Below are 22599 nucleotides of genomic sequence, written 5' to 3'. Positions count from 1 at the left end.
AATTTCTGTCACCCCAGAACAGGATACATTGGTTCACTGTTCCTTCTCAATGAATACTCACTTTATCTCATGACACCTTACTGAGCAGCACAACATTTCCCTCATACATTCTGTGGCCACAAACACCCTCCAGGTCAAGCAATGATTTACTTATGTCATGGTATACCGTGTCCATTCAGTATACCATGTTGTGCTCATAATGCATTATGGAAGCAAACGCAAGTTGAATGATCTAGCTGCCTGCCACATTAATACTCCATTTCACTTCCACTTCTGGCACTCCATCGAATGAAGCGCAGCGCAAGCATGAGGAAGAATCACATCTTCAGAATAGGTGCATTGCAAGCTTCTCAATTCAACACTCAATTTAACAAATTCAAATAATCAGCTATTCCTGACTGCTATCTCACAATATTAGGATTCACCTTCTATCCCCACTTCTTTCACACATCTAGTAATTTCAGATGTTTTTTAATCTTCTGCAAGTTACACTGCTCCAAACTTCCTTTTGTTAATTATTCAACTTTACTGCACCCCTTTTAGTAGTTCCATCACAACGTGTCATGCAACCTCATATCCACCATCCTATTGCTTTCCTTTCTTTTAGTTCTCTGCCTCCTACCCTTTTATCTCCAATTTAATACTTTTGTTATTTAACTGCCCCAAGCTCTGATGAAAGCTCAGTGAACTAAAATATTTTTTTCTCCATAAATACTAACAGATCTGGTGAATATTTCCATTTTGTGTGACCACACTCAATGTTGGTTGCTGTAATACAATGGTTAATGAGATTAGATATGAAAGTGGAATGGCACAGCAGGCTTGAGGTATGACCTACTCCTGCTCCTATTATGTTCTTCTTAACTTGACGCAATGACATTTGTAGTTGATGTTGCAGTCAATTAAAAAAACACATGGAAAACACAAGGAAATTTGGGCCTGAACCACTATTCCCTTCTTTACCAGACTCTCTTCATCGCGCATCAGCTGTGAGATACATAATTTGAACAAAGCAGATCAAGTTTGGCATTTGGATGGAAAGACAACACATGCACTATAGCACAACAAAAGTTGAATCTCTTAAAAGTTGATTAAAAATGTGAACTGAAGTTACAATTTGGCATAGTGGTGCAGCAATTAACGATGCTGCAACTCCACTCCAACAACATAGATTTGATTCTGATTTTGGCCCTCTTCTTCCCTTAACAGTGTGAGCTTCCCTGGGTACTCTGGTTTATTTTTATGTGCTAAAGACACACTAGTAGGTTAATTGCCAAATATAATTGCTTCTAGTGTATGTGGTGGCAAGAAAACCGGGAGTTGAAAGGCATATAGGAAAAGATAGGATACATAGATACAAGTGAGGGAATGGTAATCATAGGAAAGGTTTGAGAGCTGGCATAGGCTTGCTGGGCAAGAACGAATTTGAGAATGTTTTAATGTAAACCAAGAATCATCAGCTTTCACCTTCTACTTGACCATTTGGTTGTAAATGGTCAAGATCGGTCATTTAAAACCAAGATGACGCATGCAGATTGTGTCACGTAATATCACTAAGTACCAGCAATCTGCCCCTTTACCCAGGATTAGATACAAGAAAACCTGATCACCCTCAAAGAAAATTGAACCCAAATGCCAATATGTACTTGTACCAGAAGACAGCAAGTGTTAGACATCTACTTTTCAATTGTATTTGCATATCTTAGAAGATGTGAAATCACAAACATATGGGTGTAAAGATAAACTGCAAAATATTCTGTGTCTTAGACTTTTAAACATAATTACTCTATAATCAATTACTACTTTTAACTTGAGCTCCAAGATGCAATTGCAATCTCAATGCAAAATACATTCATAAAGTTAATTGCTTACACTACCATCTGTCAGTGCAGTTGGCATTAATGCTGCAAATGCCATCTTTCACATTTCCTTTTAATTTGGTATTTTTTGCTCTATCGTGATGCAACCTTTGGTGTGTACTGCTCTGGGCTTTTGCTGCAGTGCAACATCGCGAACACCGTAGCAAATAACATCACTTCTAACGAACTCTGCACCTGAATTCTTTAGAAATATTTATTGGTCCTTTATTTCCAAAATTACCTGGCAGAAATTCATCTACAACCACCTTGACTATAAATCCAATAGTACAGGCGAGGTATCATAATCAATGAAATCAACTATTAAATAAAATACAACAAGCCCAAGATCCATTATTACGGTTTAGTGCATACTATAGATGACAAAATTCTAACCACAGGTAATTTTATACCATGCTCAATGTTCAATAATTTGAGCACAGCAAGATAAGTGCTGTTCACAAAGCATTACAACTGAAAGTTTTCCAAAATTGTATTTATTGCCAATGTGAACATTTCTTTTTGCTTTGGGATGGCCTATGTTGCTGTATGATTTTACCAAGTTGTATGCAAAACAAAGCATTTCACTGTACCTAGGTACATGTATCAAAGTAACATTAAACTAAATCAATTTCATGGGCATTCCTTCATTTTCAATCAGAATTAGCTGCAGCTCATTTTACAACATTGTCGACTGAGAGGTCTATGTTGGAAACTTGCAGTGGTATTCATGGTTGGAAATTGTGAAAGATTCTGATTAATATCAAGTACTTTACCAGATGTGAAATTATGACTCAGAAACTTCTAGAATTTGAATTTAAATACTTATAAATTAGAGATACTGAAGTTCCATGATGAGAACATTCAGAGATATTGCCAATTGTATTCACCATTATTCATACTTATTTATCTGGACACAAAGTTTGGTAAACCTGTTCTACTTGTCCAATATTTTTTCAATTCTTAGAACATGTCAAAGCACTTCAAAGGCAATAAATTGTCTCTGAAGCATGCTCACTGCTGTAATTTAAGGAAAGGAGACAGTTAATTAAAATACATCAAGATTTCATGTACAACAATAAGATAAATGACCAGATAATTGGCTGAATGATAAAGCTTTTTAACTCGACCAGAATTATCCTGCTCTTCCTTAAATTTTTCACAACATCCTTCTGGGGTAGCCAGGCTTTAGTTTAATGCTTTTCTTTTCTTTTCCGCTTTATTCAAAAGAAGGCAATTCTAAATGCAGCATTTGCCAAGTATGTTCATGAAGTAACAGATTATGTTCATAAGTGAATGGAAGGTACCTTGAACCTACAATATACAATAGACAATAGGTGCAGGAGTAGGCCATTCGGCCCTTCGAGCCAGCACCGCCATTCAATGTGATCATGGCTGATCAACTCCAATCAGTACCCCGTTCCTGCCTTCTCCCCATATCCCCAAGAGCCCTATCTAGCTCTCTCGTGAAAACATCCAGAGAACCTGCCTCCATCGCCCTCTGAGGCAGAGAATTCCACAATGTTGAAATCAATAAGCAGGAATGCTACTAGTCTATTCACTGGGGAATGAAATTCCAGAAAATATTAATTCAGATGGTTTTTGGCCATATGTAACCATATCCGAAATCGATTAAAGGATGATTGTAAGTTAAAATACATGATATTCTGAGAACAAAACTCATAGATTCATTAATCCTGCTTTATTAAGTTTTCATGAATGTCATCCAACAGTAAGAGGACCATAACATCTTTAATCCACCACCTTGCCTTTTGGTATTAAATGCAGCATCCTATAATTCATTCCACGGTTTCAAAGAGAGCAGATGATTAAAAAGTGACCTTTGTTGAAAATGAACTTGCAGACTTCAAGGTGGGGCAAGATAAAGGTTTAGTTGCATAGCTATTTACTGTTCCTTCTTCAGTTACGATCAGTTCTGTAGTTACTAGAGGGCAATGTGTCTGCAGAATTTTACAGCAGCAATGCAGAAATAGAATAGATGATGAAGGAAAGAGTTTTAGCAATTGTACGTTTGAAAATAAAAGCATTAAGCCACAATACAAAATTAGCTGGAAGCATCTAAACATGTTAAGGATTACATGAAAATAATACTCCAGTTTAGCATACATCCTCAATACAGATTTCATTAGGTAAAATCTTGTGGGGCCATTTTAAAGCTGTTGTGCCTTAATGTTTAAAATTGATGTCATATTAAAGGTTACAGACAGAGCTATCACTCATGAAATGCAGTAAAATTCCACGCAAAGCAATTTCGATTTCTTCATTCTAGCATCTTTAGGAATGCTTTCAGATCAGTATTTTTGTTTTACATATAAACAGCACAGTGTAATTTAAAATAGGGACAACACCTTGCAGAATATATCAAAAATATTTAAATATTCAACCAAGCAACTTGAACCTGAAAACATTTTTATGATAGCTGTATTACCTTTTTCAAAGGTAAGCTAATTGTTTTATTTTAAGAATGATTTGGTACAAGGCAATTAATGAAATAAGAATAGGCTATAATTCTCCTGTTAAGCACAGCTCTAGACAAATTATTTACAATACTTTCCCGTTTTATTTATTAGTCATTTTCGATGCTTCAATGTCTGTTCATCCAATTTGCAGACTGCATGCAGCATGAAGCTCATCATCATGCTACTGAAAAGCCTGAAAACATTGCACGTCACAAGCTTACGCCAGCCTGCCACCAATCTGCAAGTCTGCGTTCTTGCAGCACCAGCACAGCATTCCGTTCCAAAGAAGCTTTCAGTCAATGTGTTCACACCGCTAGCTAGTCTCTGCACAAGTACTTCATTACCATCAACAAGTTAAGGACAGGACCACCAGCTGTGCAGCCGAAGGTTTGGGCTTCAATTAAGCAATTGAATGGACAAGAGAAGGAAATGTTTGTTTTCATTCATTCGCGAGAAAAATTGCTATAGTACTGAGCCAGTGGAAATCAAAGCAGGGCAAGAGCAAAGCTTTGGGAGGAAACGCTACAGCTGAGATAGGTGAAGAATTACTATGGCATTTTTCTTTTTGCCTCCAACTGGAGTACTCGTCATTGTCTTATGTAAAAGCAAATAGAAATCCCTTTGTATTGTGTCCTTTCAAAAGCTGCCTCTTCCACTGGAACTTCTTTCCAGCTCACTGCTCAAGTCGTCTTAACGGAAGGATAGTTGAATGCAGTCTCCAATGTGCAGAAGAGAATGGGTAAGTGTTTTCTTTTCAAATGAGATTTTCAAAACCCCAAAAGGGAAGTGATGCAGTGGGTAAAGGGGGAAGGATCATTTACTTATCTTGCTGAAAACAAGTAGAATGTTTTTGCCTTTAAAAATGAAAATCATGTCTTAAAATTCTATCATCGTCAGCTACTCTAAAGAGCTTCAGTGGGGGAGGGGAACAAATGCCTAAATCAATCAACATATATGATGGGCTGTTTAGGCTGAAATTTTAAATGAATTTCATTTGATTGCCACCTACAGGTTTGCATTCGAAGTGGCCATTGGGGGGGCCAACAACGGTGGCATTGTGTGTGATGAGCATGTTGTTGAAAATGCTGCCTGCCTCAAGCGCAGCATGTCCACAGAAATGCAGATGCGAAGAGCTGCTCTTTTACTGCGATTCTCAAGGTTTTCAAGGAGTACCCGATAACGTCTCCCATGGGTCTATTGGCTTGTCACTCAGGCACAATAGTTTTTTTGAACTGCAAAACGATCAGTTTACAAGCTTCAGCCAACTTGCATGGCTCTATTTAGATCACAACCAGATTTCTGTTATTCAAGAGGACGCTTTCCAAGGACTGTATAAACTCAAAGAATTAATCCTCAGTTACAATAAAATTGTGCGTCTGGCAAACATCACGTTCAGCCAGCTGATTAACTTGCAGAACCTGGACCTGTCATTTAATCAAATTACATCTCTACAACCAGAGCAATTCCACAGCTTACGGAAGCTTCAGACTCTACATCTACGTTCCAATTCACTAAGGACCATTCCCATAAGGGTTTTCTGGGACTGCCGAAGCCTGGAGTTTTTGGATATAAGCAACAATCGTTTACGAAGCCTGGCTCGTAATGGCTTTGCAGGATTAATCAAACTCAAGGAGCTTCACCTAGAGCACAACCAGCTGACAAAGATTAATTTTGCTCATTTCCCTCGGCTAATCAGCCTCCAGACACTATTTTTGCAGTGGAACAAAATTAGTATCTTGTTATGTGGAATGGAATGGACCTGGGACACATTGGAAAAACTTGATGTGACAGGAAATGAAATTAGAACAATTGACCCTTCAGTTTTCATTACCATGCCAAACCTCAAGATACTTCTGATGGATTCAAACAAGCTAACCAGCCTGGATGCTCAGATTGTTAACTCGTGGAAATCTCTAACTCACATTGGTCTTTCTGGCAACATGTGGGCTTGTAACAAAAGTATTTGTGCTCTGGCATCCTGGATAAGCAATTTCCAAGGTCGATGGGAGAACTCGATGGTCTGTGCTGGCCCGGAACACACACAAGGCGAGGACATCTTAGATGCCGTTCATGGATTTCAAATCTGCAGCAATCTTTCAGCAGCCACCACACAAATAACCACTGGCTATACAGATCCCACACGGGAGCCAGAAACAACCGAGTATGTAACAAAATTAACATCCTTAGACTCCACTACAGAGGATATTGAAAATCCAACTATAGAAACAACTGCAGAAGACTTCTTTGAGCCCGATAATGCTCTCTTTACACACAGGATAATAACTGGAACAATGGCTTTATTGTTTTCTTTTTTCCTCATTATCCTTGTGGTGTACATTTCACGGAAATGCTGCCCGCCTACCCTGAGACGTATAAGGCACTGCTCCATGATGCAACACCGAAGACAAATTCGCCATCAAGCTAGGCAGCCGATGGCAGATTTATCTACACAAGTACCCTATAATGAATATGAGCCCACCCATGAGGAAGGCGCACTGGTGATCATAAATGGTTATGGACAATGTAAATGTCAGCAGCTGCCTTATAAAGAATGTGAAGTATAAATTAATGAGCTCATGTAACCAACATACACAGTTTAAGAAATGGGATATCTGTGAGTAAAATGCTTTCAACTTTTAACTACAGAACTGAACTTTAATATTTTTTATTTCCAGAATAAAGTTACCAAAATTCTGGCAGTGGTTCTCTTTCTCCAAACTGTACTTAATGCTTTAAATGAAATTAAGCTTAAATATTTCAGTCTGGATTTAGAAGTGGCCGTTCTAGTTATTTATTTTTCTAACTGGTATTTTACCCGATTGTGGCAGAAATTACAAATAGTTTTCACACAGATGGTTATGGCAAGTTAAAAAAAACATTTAAAACTTCTTAAGCCTCTTTAAGATAGACAGGTGTTAACAATTTTGTCTTCTTTCATCGTTGTCAGCAATCAACCTTCAAAAAAATTAATAAGACCTTTAAATAAACCAGCTGGTATATGTTAAAATATCAGGCTCAATTTGATGTTGTGCCCATACTGTTATTCAAGGTGGAAATTAGAATTAATGGCAAGTTGTCTTGATTTTGAGATTTAAAAACAAGTTTTCTGAAAGAGGCGATGCTTTTGCTGGTTTAACAATTCAACAGTTTACAACTGAGGTAATTTAAGACTGTTAATAGATGCTTTCATAAAATGTGTTTGCAAAATACTCAATTGTATAATTTTCCTCAGTCTTGAATAAAAAGATCTAAAAGCTTAAATACCAAGATGAAAGGATCATAGGATATCACAACTAATATCAACTTCAAACTTTCAATAGAAATCAATTTTATGTTTGTATTATTGCTCTCATATTTATGTAAAACATTTATTTGCAGTTTGGTAAATGTCTATAGTGATCCATTAAACCATTGCATTCAGCAAAGCTGCAACGATTAGGTTGAAGGCATAAACTGCAATTGGGACAGTTAACATATCAGCAACCAGTAAAATAGAATTGTGACCGGTCTGTATTTCAGTCTGGATTTAGAAGTGGCCGTTCTAGTTATTTATTTTTCTAACTGGTATTTCACCCGATTGTGGCAGAAATTACAAATAGTTTTCACACAGATGGTTATGGCAAGTTAAAAAAAAAATTTAAACTTCTTAAGCCTCTTTAAGATAGACAGGTGTTAACAATTGTGTCTTCTTTCATCGTTGTCAGCAATCAACCTTCAAAAAAATTAATAAGACCTTTAAATAAACCAGCTGGTATATGTTAAAATATCAGGCTCAATTTGATGTTGTGCCCATACTGTTATTCAAGGTGGAAATTAGAATTAATGGCAAGTTGTCTTGATTTTGAGATTTAAAAACAGGTTTTCTGAAAGAGGCGATGCTTTTGCTGGTTTAACAATTAACATGTTACATAAATATCATGCCCGATAATCATATTTTTTAAATTGCTATTAAACATATTAATTTAAAATGCCATATACCAACGAAGGAATGGAAGTATGTGGGAATTACCTGGAATTTCTAATTGTGCTATTTTAGGTAGGCGAGAAGGTAATATAGTAAAATCACAAGAATGAGAGAGGATAAACTTAATATAGTATAAGTATAGTTAAAATATGAGCAAGAGGCAGTTAGAATGCAGAAATCAGTAGTACCAGAAAAACAGGATAAATGCTGGTGCATTACAAGAAAGATCCACAAGTAATTATCTAGAGAATTCACAATTCAAAGTAACATCGATTTTGATAGAACCATACTGCCCCCTTTTTACCAAATAGCTTGAAAATAAAATTAGCTACTATATTTTCAATAAATAAAGCCAGACTAGTGTACTTTGGATTAAGATGTGTAATTTGCACATCATTTAAAGCAAAGGGGCAGCAGATCAGTACATGGGGAGAATACAGTGAAGATATTAAACTCATCTTTTTAATCTCTGGTCTATTAAAATCTCGCTCCCAAAATAAATTTCACAATACCAATGGGCATGGTTCCCAATGGAAATCATTTTCCATTTTAAAACCTATTTTGAATATCTGCATTAGTCTAGATCGACTCATTAATCAGTTATAATCTGTACTGCTTCATCCTTCGACATTATGTTCTTATTCTACTTGTCTATCACATGTTACCTATTGTCCTCCAATCACTCATGCAATCATTCTACCACAAGAACATAGAACAGGAGCTGGAAGGAGTGTCGTCAAAGTATGAGCAAATAATGTAGTGGTCAGGTAGAAAGCAAGGATGAGTAGACACCAACAAAAAGATTGAAAATACTAGGATAGGAACAAGGGTTAGAAAGCAAATTAGTTCTTCAGAACCACCCAAAATTAAGCTTTGATTAGGCAAGATTTTCCCTTGAATTTTACCATGATTTTTTCCTCTCAACACCTCAAATCTTCACAAATGTAAATATTTTTTTAATTAACCCAAATACAGCCATGACATAAATGATTAAAACACACTCAGTAAGTACTTGCACATTAGCACATAATCAGATGGTTCACTGAAATGTGTCACAAAAATTGGGAAAAGAATTGCTCACTGGACAATATAGATTTGTACTTCTAACACGTATTAATGTATGCATACAGGGAATATTACCCTACGCACAGTTCTGAAGAATCAGATTTAAGAATACTTAATGACAAGCAGACATTTTTTTTTACCAGCCTTCAGTTTAATTTTTTGTATTAGTCACAAGTCAAAGAGCACTGAAATCCCATGTGCATTTGGCAAATGTGACCTTCAAAAATTACATGACTAATTTTACCTTAATTTTCACCCAATCTTAGCATGGGGCTACAATTTTCTTAATTACAGCACAATTTAAAATCCAGAAAGCTTTTTTAAAAAATTGCTGGTGATAGACTCCAAGAAGCACAATTTCCTCCTCTTAATTCTTCTGGAGAAAACAATATTTGACTAGTTAAGATGCTCAATGGTAAACTCAAAATAAATAACCTGTCATTTTTGCTGATGGTTTACAAGATTTAAAATCCATAATGGAAAGGCTTTGATAAAGCTTTTAAATTGTAGTATTCATTTTTAGCTGGTATTTTAAAATTAAAACCTACATTTTAGATCGTCTAAGACAAGACAAAAAAAAAAAACGAAAGACAGTGGAGTTAATTACTGATCTGTCTTGAGGTACTAATCTCATCAGGGGAGTTGGTGGGGACACTGCAGACAGATTCATGTAGCCTCAGGCTAGAAATGGCAAATAAAAATGGTTAACATTGTAAAGCATGACTGTTGTTCAGTGACCTCTACTGGAAGTTTGTATATGGACAATGAATGAGGAAAGCTAGCAGAGACCCATGCCATCTGTCAAGGAACATCAGCAATAGAATGTAGACACAAAATGCTGGAGTAACTCAGCGGGACAGGTCTGAAGAAGGGTCTCGACCCAAAACATCACCCAGAGATGCTGCCTGTCCCGCTGAGTTACTCCAGCATTGTCTACCTTCGATTTGAACCAGCACCTGCAGTTCTTTCCTAAACATCAGTAACAGGATCAATTGAGCAATATGCAACATGACTATCTTCAAGAAAATGATCGAGGAAATTGGATTGTGAAAAAGGGACAGGACAAATTATACAAATTTGGTGACATATCCTGCTTTTTGAAATTTAAAAACCCATTGCTGAAACCTTCATATCCAAATACATCAGGCAAATGGACAATAACAGATTAATGTACCATCTAAGATAGTGGGGTAGGAATTTATCTTTCACAATATGCCAGTGCAAGGGAAAACTGCAGAAGCTTCAAGAGAATATAATCAAGCAAAATTAATGGGCATACAAAAAAGTGTAATTTGGTGCATAAATCAAAAAATGTGAAAGAAAGTTAGCTCAGAAAAAAATGCCCACAATTCAGGGATAAGTGAAATCTTTGGATTGCAAATTAAAGATCACAATTTTTTAAAATAATTTACCCTTTGAATAACAGTTATATTTCTGAAAGTGAAAAATTAGTTTCAAGGAGCATAAACAGAATTAAGAGAATTTACCATCTTTATGCCCCTGTCCCACTTACGGAGTCCAGTCGCCGGTTTTTCAGAGACCTCCTACAACTATGATAGTCGCTGGAAAAAATCACCTTATTGGGACAGGCCCATTAGTGCTTTTGAGTAATTTAGGACCATTCAGATATTCACAATAGGTTTCTGAAAAGATAGGTTAACAACAGCACAAAGGAAGCTGCTGCTGATTTAAACAAGCAAATCGCTGGAACCATCTTCAATCTTCCCAATTGGTGATCCACCCACTTCCAACTATTGCTCTAATTATACAAGCAACCGGGATGTAAATACCCTATCTATTATCAGAAGGAATAACATTCTTTCAGGTAAAGAGATTTTCTTGGACTGTCATAAAAACTGAAGGACTTCAGCTAGCAGCAGATCCATGGTAGGTCCACAAACCTGGTCTGAGGCAATAATTATCTGAAATACAAGCCCAGACAAGTCGGATAGCAGTTTCATCATTCTGAATTGTAGAGAGATGTGTGTAGGAAGGAACTGCAGCTGCTGGTTTATAGCAAACAGAGACACAAGAAGCTGGAGTAACTCATTGGGTCAGGCAACATCTCAGGAGAAAAGGAATAGATGATGTTTTGGGTCAAGACCCTTCTTCAGACGTTTTGGGTCAAGACCCTTCTTCGCTCTCCTCTGAGAGGAGAGCGAAACGAGGGATGTGAAAAGGTACATAGGAAAAATGAATGGACAGTATGCAAAAGGATAAATCAAAGCCAGCAACGGTGATCAAGGAAAGGTGGAGCCCACAATGGTCCATTGTTGAATGTGAAGGCGATAATTAGAGAAACAAACAGCGAAACTCAGCAGGATGACAGTGTAACTAGTACGACAACTCGGAATGGAGAGAGAAGGGATGCAAGTTTTAAGAAGGAACTGCAGATGCTGGAATGGATCCAAGGGATGCAAGGGTTACTTGCAGTTAGTGAAATCAATATTCATATCGCTGGGTTGTAAGCTGCTCAAGCTATGTAGTGCTGTTCCTCCAATTTGCATTTGACCTCACTCCGACAGTGGAGGAGGCCCAGGACGGAAAGGTCACTATGGGAATGGGAAGGAGAGTTAAAGTGTTTTGCAACCAGGGGATCGCGTAGGCCAAGGTGGACTGAGCAAAGGTGTTCAGCAAAATGATTGCCCAGTCTGCGCTTGGTCTCGCCGATATATTGGAGTCCACACCTAGAATAGCGGATACAGTAGCTGAGATTCAGATTCAACTTTAATTGTCATTGTCAGTGTACAGTACAGAGACAACGAAATGCAGAGGTTGGAGGCCGTGAAAGTGAACCTTTGCCTCACCTGAAACTACTGTGGGGGTCCCTGGACAAAACCAAGGGAGGAGATATACGGACAGGTATGCAGAAGTACATCTGGCTTGAATTATTAAAAAGTTTGAAAAACAGTATTATCATTCAAATAATGGATTTTAATAATGGGAGCATTTTTTCATGAAAGGAACATAATAATTCTTTGAAAATTCTATTCAGGAAAGTTATTTCTTTGCACAGCATTTATTTTAGCATATCATTTTTTTGGACATACCACCAGGTTTTCCATTATAAATTTGCATCTCCACATTTATGATGGGAGCTGCTTTGATTTACAAGCTCCTACTAGTTTGCAGATATATAGCAGCTTAACTGGCATAAAATATATATATTTATATAATGGGTGTGACAAGTCAGCAGGGCAGTTTCCAGGGCAGGCCCTGGAAATTGATTAAAAAATTCATTAAGTTTCAACATGTTTTCTGAGCATATTTAACTTGAATACTAAACTACCGTGGCTCATCTTGGACAAAGCCACTGAAATACCTCTACACAACTAGAACATCAATTCCCAAATACAAGATTTTAAAAATATAATGGTGGCAGAAATTAGTTCAAAATAAAACAATAAGCAACAGATGTTCCATCTACCAACTCAGCTTATAGGTAATTAAGTCAAAACATTGACATTCAATAAGCTCTAGTGAATTTTGACATTTGAAAAAAGTTTTTGGATTGAAAAATAAAATTGTACCAAATTGCTTTGTGTATATTTAACCACTGTCTGAGAAAACTCATTTGGAAACAAATAGCATCGGAGTGAAAACAAATTTATGATTAATCCTTATCCTAGTGTTACTGGTCCCCCAGGGATAGATATATATTTTTTCCCATCTCCCAATGTCTCAATTTTGAATGTCACAATTAACATTTTCCCATAACTTCCCCTGCCACAAGGAGGCCGATTCCAGCTTCATTGATCCTTCTTTATAACAGAAGTTCCTAATTTTTGGTATTATTTGAACATACCTAGCAAAACTTACATCATCTTTTACGTTACAATTTTGATGGAATTATTCTGAAATCATAATTATAGCACATTTATAGCACAGAGAAAATGTTCTTGAATCACTGCATACTATGCAAAGGGACGGGCTCTGACAATGTTATCAAGTAACAATTAAGGATATTGTCCCAAGCATGAAGCCCAGGAGAAAATGTAAGGCTTCAAAAGATGCCTGGGGGTGTTGATCAGTGCCCAGCCCATTCATTTAACTTTCTAAAGCCAGCCCCAAAAGACAAAGTTCAAATAATGCACCCGATCACAAAACTGGATTAAAGGGAGTGAGAAAATGGAGCAACATTTCATTATATAATAAAATGACGAGAACAAAAGGAGGAGCAGTGAGACAGTTGGCCCCTTAAATAGTCTACCATTCAAATCATGTTGTCTGATAAGATCTTGGTCTCAACGCCACCATTAAGTTCTTTGCTCTCTTAATTATCTAGTATCCTTTGGATTGTAAAGTATTAATTCCCCAACCTTATTCTCCAAGGAGCAAAGTTTTTTTTTTTTTTAAATAAGAATATCAACCAGTTTTTTGCTTTATACAGGGCCCTCCATAATGTTTGGGACAAAGACCCATCATTTATTTATTTGGCTCTGTACTCCACAATTTGAGATTTGTAATAGAAAAAAAATCACATATGGTTAAAGTGCACATTGTCAGATTGTAATAAAGGCCATTTTTATACATTTTGGTTTCACCATGTAAAAATTACAGCGGTATTTATACGTAGTCCTCCCATTTCAGGGCACCATAATGTTTGGGACACAGCAAAGTCATGTAAATGAAAGTAGTCATGTTTAGTATTTTATTGCATATCCTTTGCATGCAATGACTGTTTGACGTCTGCGATTCATGGACATCGCCAGTTGCTGGATGTCTTCTCTGGTGATGCTCTGCCAGGCCTGTATTACAGCCATCTTTAGCTTATGCTTGTTTTAGGGGCTATTCCCTTTCAGTTTTCTCTTCAGCATATAAAAGACGTGCTCAATTGGGTTCAGATCGGATGATTGACGGCCACTCAAACATTGGCAATTTTTAACTTTGAAAAACTCCTTTGTTGCTTTAGCAGTGTTTGGGATCATTGTCTTGCTGTAGAATGAACCGCCGGCCAATGAGTTTTGAGGCATTTGTTCAAACTTGAGCAGATAGGATGTGTCTATACACTTCAGAATTCATTATGCTACTACCAGCAGCAGTTGTATCATCAATTAATATAAGTGAGCCAGTACCTTCAGCAGCCATACATGCCCAGGTCATAACACGCCCACCACCGTGTTTCACAGATGCTTTGGATCTTGGGCAGTTCCTTCTCTCCTCCATACTTCACTCTTGCCATCACTCTGATATAACTTAATCTTCGTCTCATCTGTCCACAAGACCTCCTTTTTCCAGAACTGTGGTTGCTCTTTCAAGTACTTGGCAAACTGTAACCAGGCCATCCGATTTTAGTGGTTAACCAGTGGTTTCCATCTTGCAATATTGCCTCTGTATTTATGTTCTTGAAGTCTTCTGCGGACAGTGGTCATTGTCAAATCCACACCTGACCCTTGAAGAGTGTTTCTGATCTGTCGTCCAGGTGTTTGGGGATTTTTCTTTATTATAGAGAGAATTCTTCTGTCATCAGCTGTGGCCCGACGGTCCCTTTGTGCTTAGTAAGCTCACCAGTGCTCTCTTTCTTCTTAATGATGTTCCAAACAGTTGATTTTGGTGAGCCTAAGGTATAAGAGTTTTATTCTTGTTTCTCAGTTTCATAATGGCTTCTTTGACTTTCATTGACACAACTTTGGTCCTCATGTTGATAAACAGCAATAAAAGTTTCCAAAGGTGATGGAAAGACTGGAGGAAAGACAATGTACTGATAGCTCACTTATACTTGCATTAAGGCGGCATTTAAACACACCTTAGCAATTACAAACACCTGTGAAGCCATGTGTCCCAATCATTATGGTGCCGTGAAATGGGGGGGGGGGGGGGGGGGGGGGGGGGGGGAGAACTATGTATAAACACAGTTGTAATTTCTACATGGTGAGACCAAAATGTATGAAAATCCCCTTTAATAAAATCTGACAATGTGCACTTTAACCACATGTGATTTTTTTATATTACAAATCTCAAATTGTGGAGTACAAAGGCAAATAAATAAATGATGGGTCTTTGTCCCCAACATTATGGAGGGCACTCTATGTTCATTTATTCTCACTCTCCATCTTTTCCACCTTTTTAATTTGGACCATTTCTAAAAGCTCCAACTGTATAGGTGAAATTGCTACAGTGCCTATTTATATAGCATCGTCACAAAATTGATATTTGCCACTCTACTCACAAAAGTCATTGTACTAACGAAGACAGACATAAAAGGCTGGAGTGATTCAGCGCTTCAGGCAGCATCTCTGGAGAAAATAAATAGGTGACGTTCCCCGACTCTCAGTATGAAGAAGGGGCTTGACCCAAAATGCACTTATTCTCTTTTCTCCAGAGATGCTGCCTGTCCTCCAGCCTTTGGTGTCTGTCTTTGGTTTCAACCAGCATCTGCAGTTCCTCCCTACACTTATTGTACTACTGCCCATTTAAAAAACCCCACAAATCTTATAAGTAAAGCCGTTTTCTATTTAACACATATAACCTCCTTACAAAATTAAATCAGTTACCAATTAATCAATTAATTTGAAGCATTACTATTAAATGACAAACTGGTATCCATCAAAATGGTTTCTAATATTACAAACATAATTTATTAGCAATATACAGTCGCAGTGCTATCAGAAGAGAAAATGATTGAAATATTAATGAAAATAAAAGCTGGCATCATCATGTATTCACCTTACCGTAAGACATCCAAAATTCATCTTCAATATAAAATGCTCACCATATTTGTCTGCAATTCGAAATTTGTTTTTGAAACTGCAATATCATGCCAAGTATATAAGATTATACACCGTGAATAATTTACTGCAATCGAGTATCTTCATCAATTAATATTTCTTTTTAAAATAAGCTATGTTAAACCAGATTACTGCTCGTCCTAGGAATGCTCAACATGTGAAAAGTTATAACCACCATTGAAAAGGCTGAAAAAAATAAAACATGCACAGATATGTCCTCTGAAATAATAAAATGCACATATAATAAATCATTATAAAACTACACTGGAGAAAAATAGCATTTTACTTTGAGAGACCATCCCAAACAATAGCACTCTTAGTTTATCCGTGAGTGCCACCTAGGTGGAGAGAGGAGTGGTGCAGGTTCATGGCAGGTTTAACTTCTGGTACAGGTGCACAACCTTTTATCCGAAGATCCAAATAACGAAAACCTCCGAATAGCGGCCATTTTTTCGGTCCTTGAAGAAAGGTCCTTGAAAACGTTCACCGAGGGCGGCCCGCAGAGGTGACAGCGGAACCTCCGGTCGGTCCTCGAAGAAAGGGGAACTAAATCCCCATTCATAAAAGAGAAGATGAGGGTATATTGCGCGGGAGGGTTAATAATTGACAATATGCTGCTGCCTGCCCGCTGAATTAAAAAGTTCCCACGGTAGACTCACGATATACAGTGTTTCGTGAGTCTTGCGTGGGAACTTTTTAACTCAGCGGGGCAGGCAGCAGCAGATTGTCGCTCCCTTCAGTATCACCCCACCTACACCCCTCTGCTTCCCGGCCATGTGTGTGACCCCTTCCCTCCCCTCTCCAGCTCCCCGCCCATTGCACCGGCGCGGGGGCTTTGCACTGTCTTCACGTCGGCGATTTCGCAGGACCGTGTCAGGACCAATTGGACACCGACCACCAGGCCCACCGCAAGCACGGAGATCCCAGAGACCCACAGCCAACAGCAGCCCAGCCCAGCCCCACTCCAACTACAGAGGAACCTGGGTTGCGGATGACGGGGCGCAGCTCGGGGCGTCGTAGGGGCCCATCGGGGAGCAGCCACTCAAAGCCACGCCGGGAGATGTAGGGCCCTGCCCCGGCCTTGATGTTGGAGCCCCCGGCGGGCGCTAGCAAGTCCGCGGCAATTTACAGCCGCGCCGGGCGTTGTAAGGCCCCCCTCCAGGTCACTCTCAACCTCTATGATGTTTGCTCTCAACCCCGTAATTCGGGCGGGAGAAGTCGCCGCTGCCGGTGCCCCGCAAAGCGGTCTCCCACCGGAGACCCGCGAGCTCCCGGTGTCACCATCCACCGGAGTCGGGTCGCAGCAGCTCGCCCCCGCAACTCTCCACGCTCCGAAGCTGGCTAGCTCCACGGAGGTAGGTCCGTAGGTCCACAGCTCCCACCAACCCCCAGGCCCACTGCAAGCACGGAGATCCCAGAGACCCACAGCCAGCAGCAACTCCAGCCCAGCCCCGCTCCAACTCCAGAGGAACACGTAGGGGCAGAAGCTGATGGTGTGCAAGGTACGTCTTGTTCTTGGGGTGGCGGATGAGGGGGCGCAGCTCGGGCTGTGGGCGAACTGCCACTTGTCGCTGTAGCGGCCAAAGATCATAGAGGAGCTCCTCTATGATCTTTGGTAGCGGCCCATCGGGGAGCGGATTCCTCTGGAGTTGGAGGGGGAGGGGGGTATTGTGCTGTTTGATCGCCCCCTGCTATCCCAGGGACAGGGAGACACAGCGGCTTTTTAGACTGATGGGCAATCACTTCCAAAGTTCTGCCCACACAGTCAGTACACTTCTCCTACACTGTATTTCATACAAACATTTATTCTGCAAGAAAAAACGACATTGAAGACTCAAACTCGCGATCGAGTAACTGCCGGGATCAAGGCGCAAACTCGCGACCTTGCGGATATGAGCCGAGCACTCTACCACTGAGCCAGCCATTAAAATCTACGCTAAAAAATTTTCATTCCGAAGACCGACAAATTCTGAATTACGAAAAGTGTCTGGTCCCAAGGCTTTCGGATAAAAGGTTGTGCACCTGTACTAATTTTAAATATAATTACTTTCACAAGGACACATCTAATTAATATAATATTGGATACCAAAGCAATTGAGGTGGTGTTCTTAGTTTATTACACGTCTCTATGCCCAATTAAGGCCCATGATTGCATTTTTCAGTACACCAGTCATCAAGTTTGCACAACTAAAATATCTCATCTCGAGTCATTAAAAATAAAGCACTAGAAAAAAAAATTCAAACACATAAAAGGAGCTAAAAACCTACATATGTGTAAATTGCTTGTTCTAAGCTTCCTCTAGTCTAGTTTCAATCAAAAACACTGAACAACTAATCTTTATTTTGACAAAACGCAAGTACAGTTCAACTACTGTACCTATCGCACCATAGGTTTGATCCTCGTATCTGCCTGATCAAGCTCTCTAGGCCTCGCTCAAACAGACACTCCAAAAGTAACGCAGTCCCAAGCACTCTCCCAGAAGATCGACGCTGGGCCTCGTGGCAGCGGACTTTTATATGTCCCGGGACCTCAAGGGGCCGAACCACAAGGTGGTTCTTAATAATCCAATTACAGATATCGATTAACCCCATACATAACAGACATTTCCCTAACCCAATAATACAGCAGTTCAATACATTGTATTCAAATAAGACTTCTCAAGGAAGCCAACTTAGAAACATTTACCCTGATCTGCAAGAAACCCAGACAAGGCTCAATACCTCATCCAATCAACACTCGGCAAAGTAGAACTCGGCAAAATTATTTACAATTATTTACAAGGTGTATGTCTGGTTTGCAGCCATCCAATCTATTCTATGCATTTTGTACCTAACTGACAGGGTCTGCAGGTACACAAAAATGCTGGAGAAACTCAGCGGGTGCAGCAGCATCTATGGAGCGAAGGAAATAGGCAATGTTTCGGGCCGAAACCCTTCTTCAGATGCAGGATCTGCAGATGTTCTTATTATTTTCTTGCAACTTGTATCTAGGCTCCAGACACACTGGCACCACTCCGCAGCTTGTCCCAGTTCTGCAGAGAGCAATTCCAAATCGACCAAATCTCCCAGCAGCCCTGAAGCTTTTACCCCATTTTAAAGTCCTAGCCTCTCCAATTTGGCCAGGGTTAACACGTGCACAATATGAGCTTGACAATAACATTTCAATCAAAGATTTATTGAAAAGGTAAATTACTGGCTAGGCCACACTTAAAATCTGCATGTGGTTTTGAATAACGTGCCTCTAAAAATAAATTAAGTTCTTTGATCGGGGTGGGGATTGCGACGCGAGGAGTAGCGTATTCACAAATATTTGATGATGGCAGGTGGAAAGGTCTACACTTTGTAAATGACGGAACTGAATACAAAAACAGGGAGGTCATGCTGAAGTATTGCAAACCACTGTCAGGCCTCAGTTGGGGTATTTTGGCACATTTTTGAGCATCATTGAACAAAGTCTTTACCAGATTCTGTGGAGACAATGGAGATATAAGATTAAAAAGTAGGATATACCTAAACAGAATAGCTCTTTCAAAAGGTGGTGCGAATGCAAAATGCTGACAAGATTGATTTCTGTTCCAGAATATCTCATTTTTGTTTGTTGGACCTTGCCACTATCATGGTTCTATTCACATTACCAAGTAAAGTTAGAGAGCACTTTAGCTGAGAAACATCGAGTTATCCTGTGATCATGAAAGGTGATACACGTTTTTGATCCATCAGGAAAATGGAAGGTGACAGACCTAGCATTAAACCCATTATACTTTTGTTCACGGCTAAATTCAGAAATTTATGTCCAGCATTGATCAAAATATCAACTCCCTTTATCTACTGAATAGAAATACATTTCTGTTAGTTGTTCCTCAAACAGAGGTCTTTCCACAGCATCAGCTTTTCTTATGAAAATACCTAAAACTACAGTTTTGAAAAATCATTTTCATAGGACCACAAACTTGGTGAGAGGCCGAAAAATATACAAATGTGAATAGCCTAGAAGGAAGTTTCACAATGATGAAATTGCAGTACTATAAGACACATCGGTGTGCTTGTTTCCAAAAGCCCTATTTTGATGTTACACTGCATATTATTTTCCTCTAAATTTATGAAATTCCCTTTGCTGAAAGTGGCATCTCAGGTAGATTGGGTGGTGAAGGCAGCTTTCGGCACACTCCAATCCATCAGTCAGAAAATTGAGTATAGAAGTTGGGATGTTATATTACAGTTGTACAAATGTTGACGAGCTCACAATTAAGAGTGTTATGCTCAATCTTGGTCACCTTGCTAAAGGAAAGACACCATTATGCTGGAAAGAATGCCGAGAAGATTTACAAGGGTGTTGCCAGGACTCAAGAGTCTGATTTAGAGGGAGAGGTTGGGCAGGCTTGATATGTATTCCTTGGAGCACAGGATGCTAATATGTGATCTTATAGAGGTGCATAAACTCATGAGAGAAATAGAGAGGGTGAATGCACACTCTTTTTCCCAGGATAGGGGAAATCTAAATCTAAAGGGCATGATGTGAGGTGAGAGGTGAGTTAATAGGAATCCGAGCGGGAAATGTTTCCACAGAGACTGGTGGGTATAATGAATGAGCTGCCTGAGGAAGTTGCAGCAGGTACAATAATAATATTTAAAAGACAGGTCAATAAATAGTAACGGTTTAGAGGGATTTGGGCCAAACATGGTCAAATGGGACTAACTTAAATGAGGCATCTTGGTCGGCAAAGACAAGTTGGGCCATAGGGCCTGTCGCCATGCTGTATGACCATGACACTAAGACATTACTGAATCATTCTTCTCTAACCTTAAAGTATAAATTAAAAGGGGAAGTTTTCACTTCACCCATTGTATTTCTGATGTGGCCTTATTAGAATAGCATTTAAACATGACATTTAAGCATTTAACTGCAAAGCATATTGCGATGCCCTGTCACCAAGGTAGCTGCTACTTAAACGACCAAAATTTCCCCCTGCAGTCTTATCCCAAATATCTGTAAAAAGGAATAACACTTGCAAACCAAGATATTTTTTCTTTCTTCTTTGTTTGCAATGCAGTCTTTTACTCAAAGAGTTGTCACACTGATGCATGGGAAATGTTCCTCATATCTTTATTCAGTCATTTAAGTTTTTAAAAGTTTAAAACATGGCCAGTTTATATTGAAAAAATATATTCCTTTTTACAATTTAAATGAAATAATAATAGTAAATATCCTAGAATAGCACCTCAAAAATTGCAGTCTATTACTTGCCAGCCTTGCCATTACTTGCCAGTCTATTATTGCCAGCTATTGCTCATTCTCAAGTAAACTTACAAATGAATTAGTTATTTAATCAACATGCCTTAAAGGATTTATAAAACTCATTAGCATCCTCTGGTGGTAGAATTTGAGTACCCCAAGTAAACTGAGCACTAGAAAATGTAATAGTATGGCTGACAACAGTTGAAATTAAAACAAACTTTGATTTGGTTAATTAAGTGGTACATCAGATGCTATGTAAAATATCCTCATGCTATAGCTGAATCCACTATTAATAATGTAACAAAATGAATACATTAAGGTCTGGAATTTAAAATATACCAAAAATAATTCCTAATTGCAAGTACTAGCACGGTTTATATTTACTGCTTATCCCTAACTTGCCTTGAGAAGAGGCAGTAAATGCTGGCAGAATTCACAGACATGAAGTACAAAACATTATTTTTAAACATTAAACATTTTAGGAAAGGATGATAACGTGCACAAGATTAAAGTAACTCAAGTAATATAAACCTAATAAAAAGACATTCACTTGTATTTTGAAATGTTCAGGAGGAAACTTAAACGTTCATATGCACCGGAAAACAGGGGCAGGAGTAGGCAACCAGAACCCTAAAGGTTGCCATGTCAATTCAATATGATCATGGCTGATCACAGGCTGGCTTCAACTTTTCTGCGCCAGTTCCCTGTAACCTTCAATTACTCAATCTTTCAAATATTTATCTATCTTCAACTAAAAATATATCTAACGATCTAGCCATCAACCTTGGAAATAGAGAAGTCCAGCCTTTTAAACATTGTAATTATATCTGCCTCCATTACCTCCTATGACAGCTGGTTCCACATAACCACCACCCCATTTGGAAAAACTTGCCCCTCAATTTTTTTAACAGATAGGTGATCATTTGGTGAAGCAGTTGCAATGATTCTAATAACCTGAGAGAATTCCTGGGACTAAAATTATTGGCTTCCCAAACCCCGAAGCATTTCTTAGTTTATGATAATTATATATTTAGAGATTATAATGGATATTTTGACTCGAGTGGGAAGCTACAATTTAGAGAGTGTCAAACGTCCAGTTGCGGTTCAAACGAAAACAGTTTATATTTGTAGGTTTCCTTTAATATGTTGCAGAATTCTGATCGACACTCACAATATGAAAATGTATACATTTGCAAAGCCACTGCATACCCCAAACTAGGTTTTAAAATGTATAAAGGTACACCATCGATTTTCCAGCATCCTTGGTTCC

The 22599-nt window shown here is 38.7% G+C and overlaps 2 protein-coding genes across 2 annotated transcripts in view; one reads left to right on the top strand and one right to left on the bottom strand.

Annotated features, from left to right (window-relative positions):
* The window catches only part of ctnna1 (catenin alpha 1), a 124977-nt gene that overhangs the window by 50923 nt on the left and 51455 nt on the right, over positions 1–22599 (bottom strand). The window lies entirely within an intron of this gene.
* lrrtm2 (leucine rich repeat transmembrane neuronal 2) lies at positions 4564–7035 on the top strand. The gene is made up of 2 exons (XM_033029664.1): positions 4564–5075; positions 5348–7035. The coding sequence occupies exons 1-2, from the start codon at positions 5072–5074 to the stop codon at positions 6898–6900; spliced, it is 1557 nt and encodes a 518-aa protein (XP_032885555.1). The 5' UTR covers positions 4564–5071; the 3' UTR covers positions 6901–7035.

Source organism: Amblyraja radiata, chromosome 11 (genome assembly GCF_010909765.2).
Source record: "Amblyraja radiata isolate CabotCenter1 chromosome 11, sAmbRad1.1.pri, whole genome shotgun sequence".
NCBI classification, from domain to species: domain Eukaryota; kingdom Metazoa; phylum Chordata; class Chondrichthyes; order Rajiformes; family Rajidae; genus Amblyraja; species Amblyraja radiata.
The sequence above is the reverse complement of the archived record's forward strand: the minus strand, read 5'-3'. Positions and strand labels throughout refer to the sequence as shown.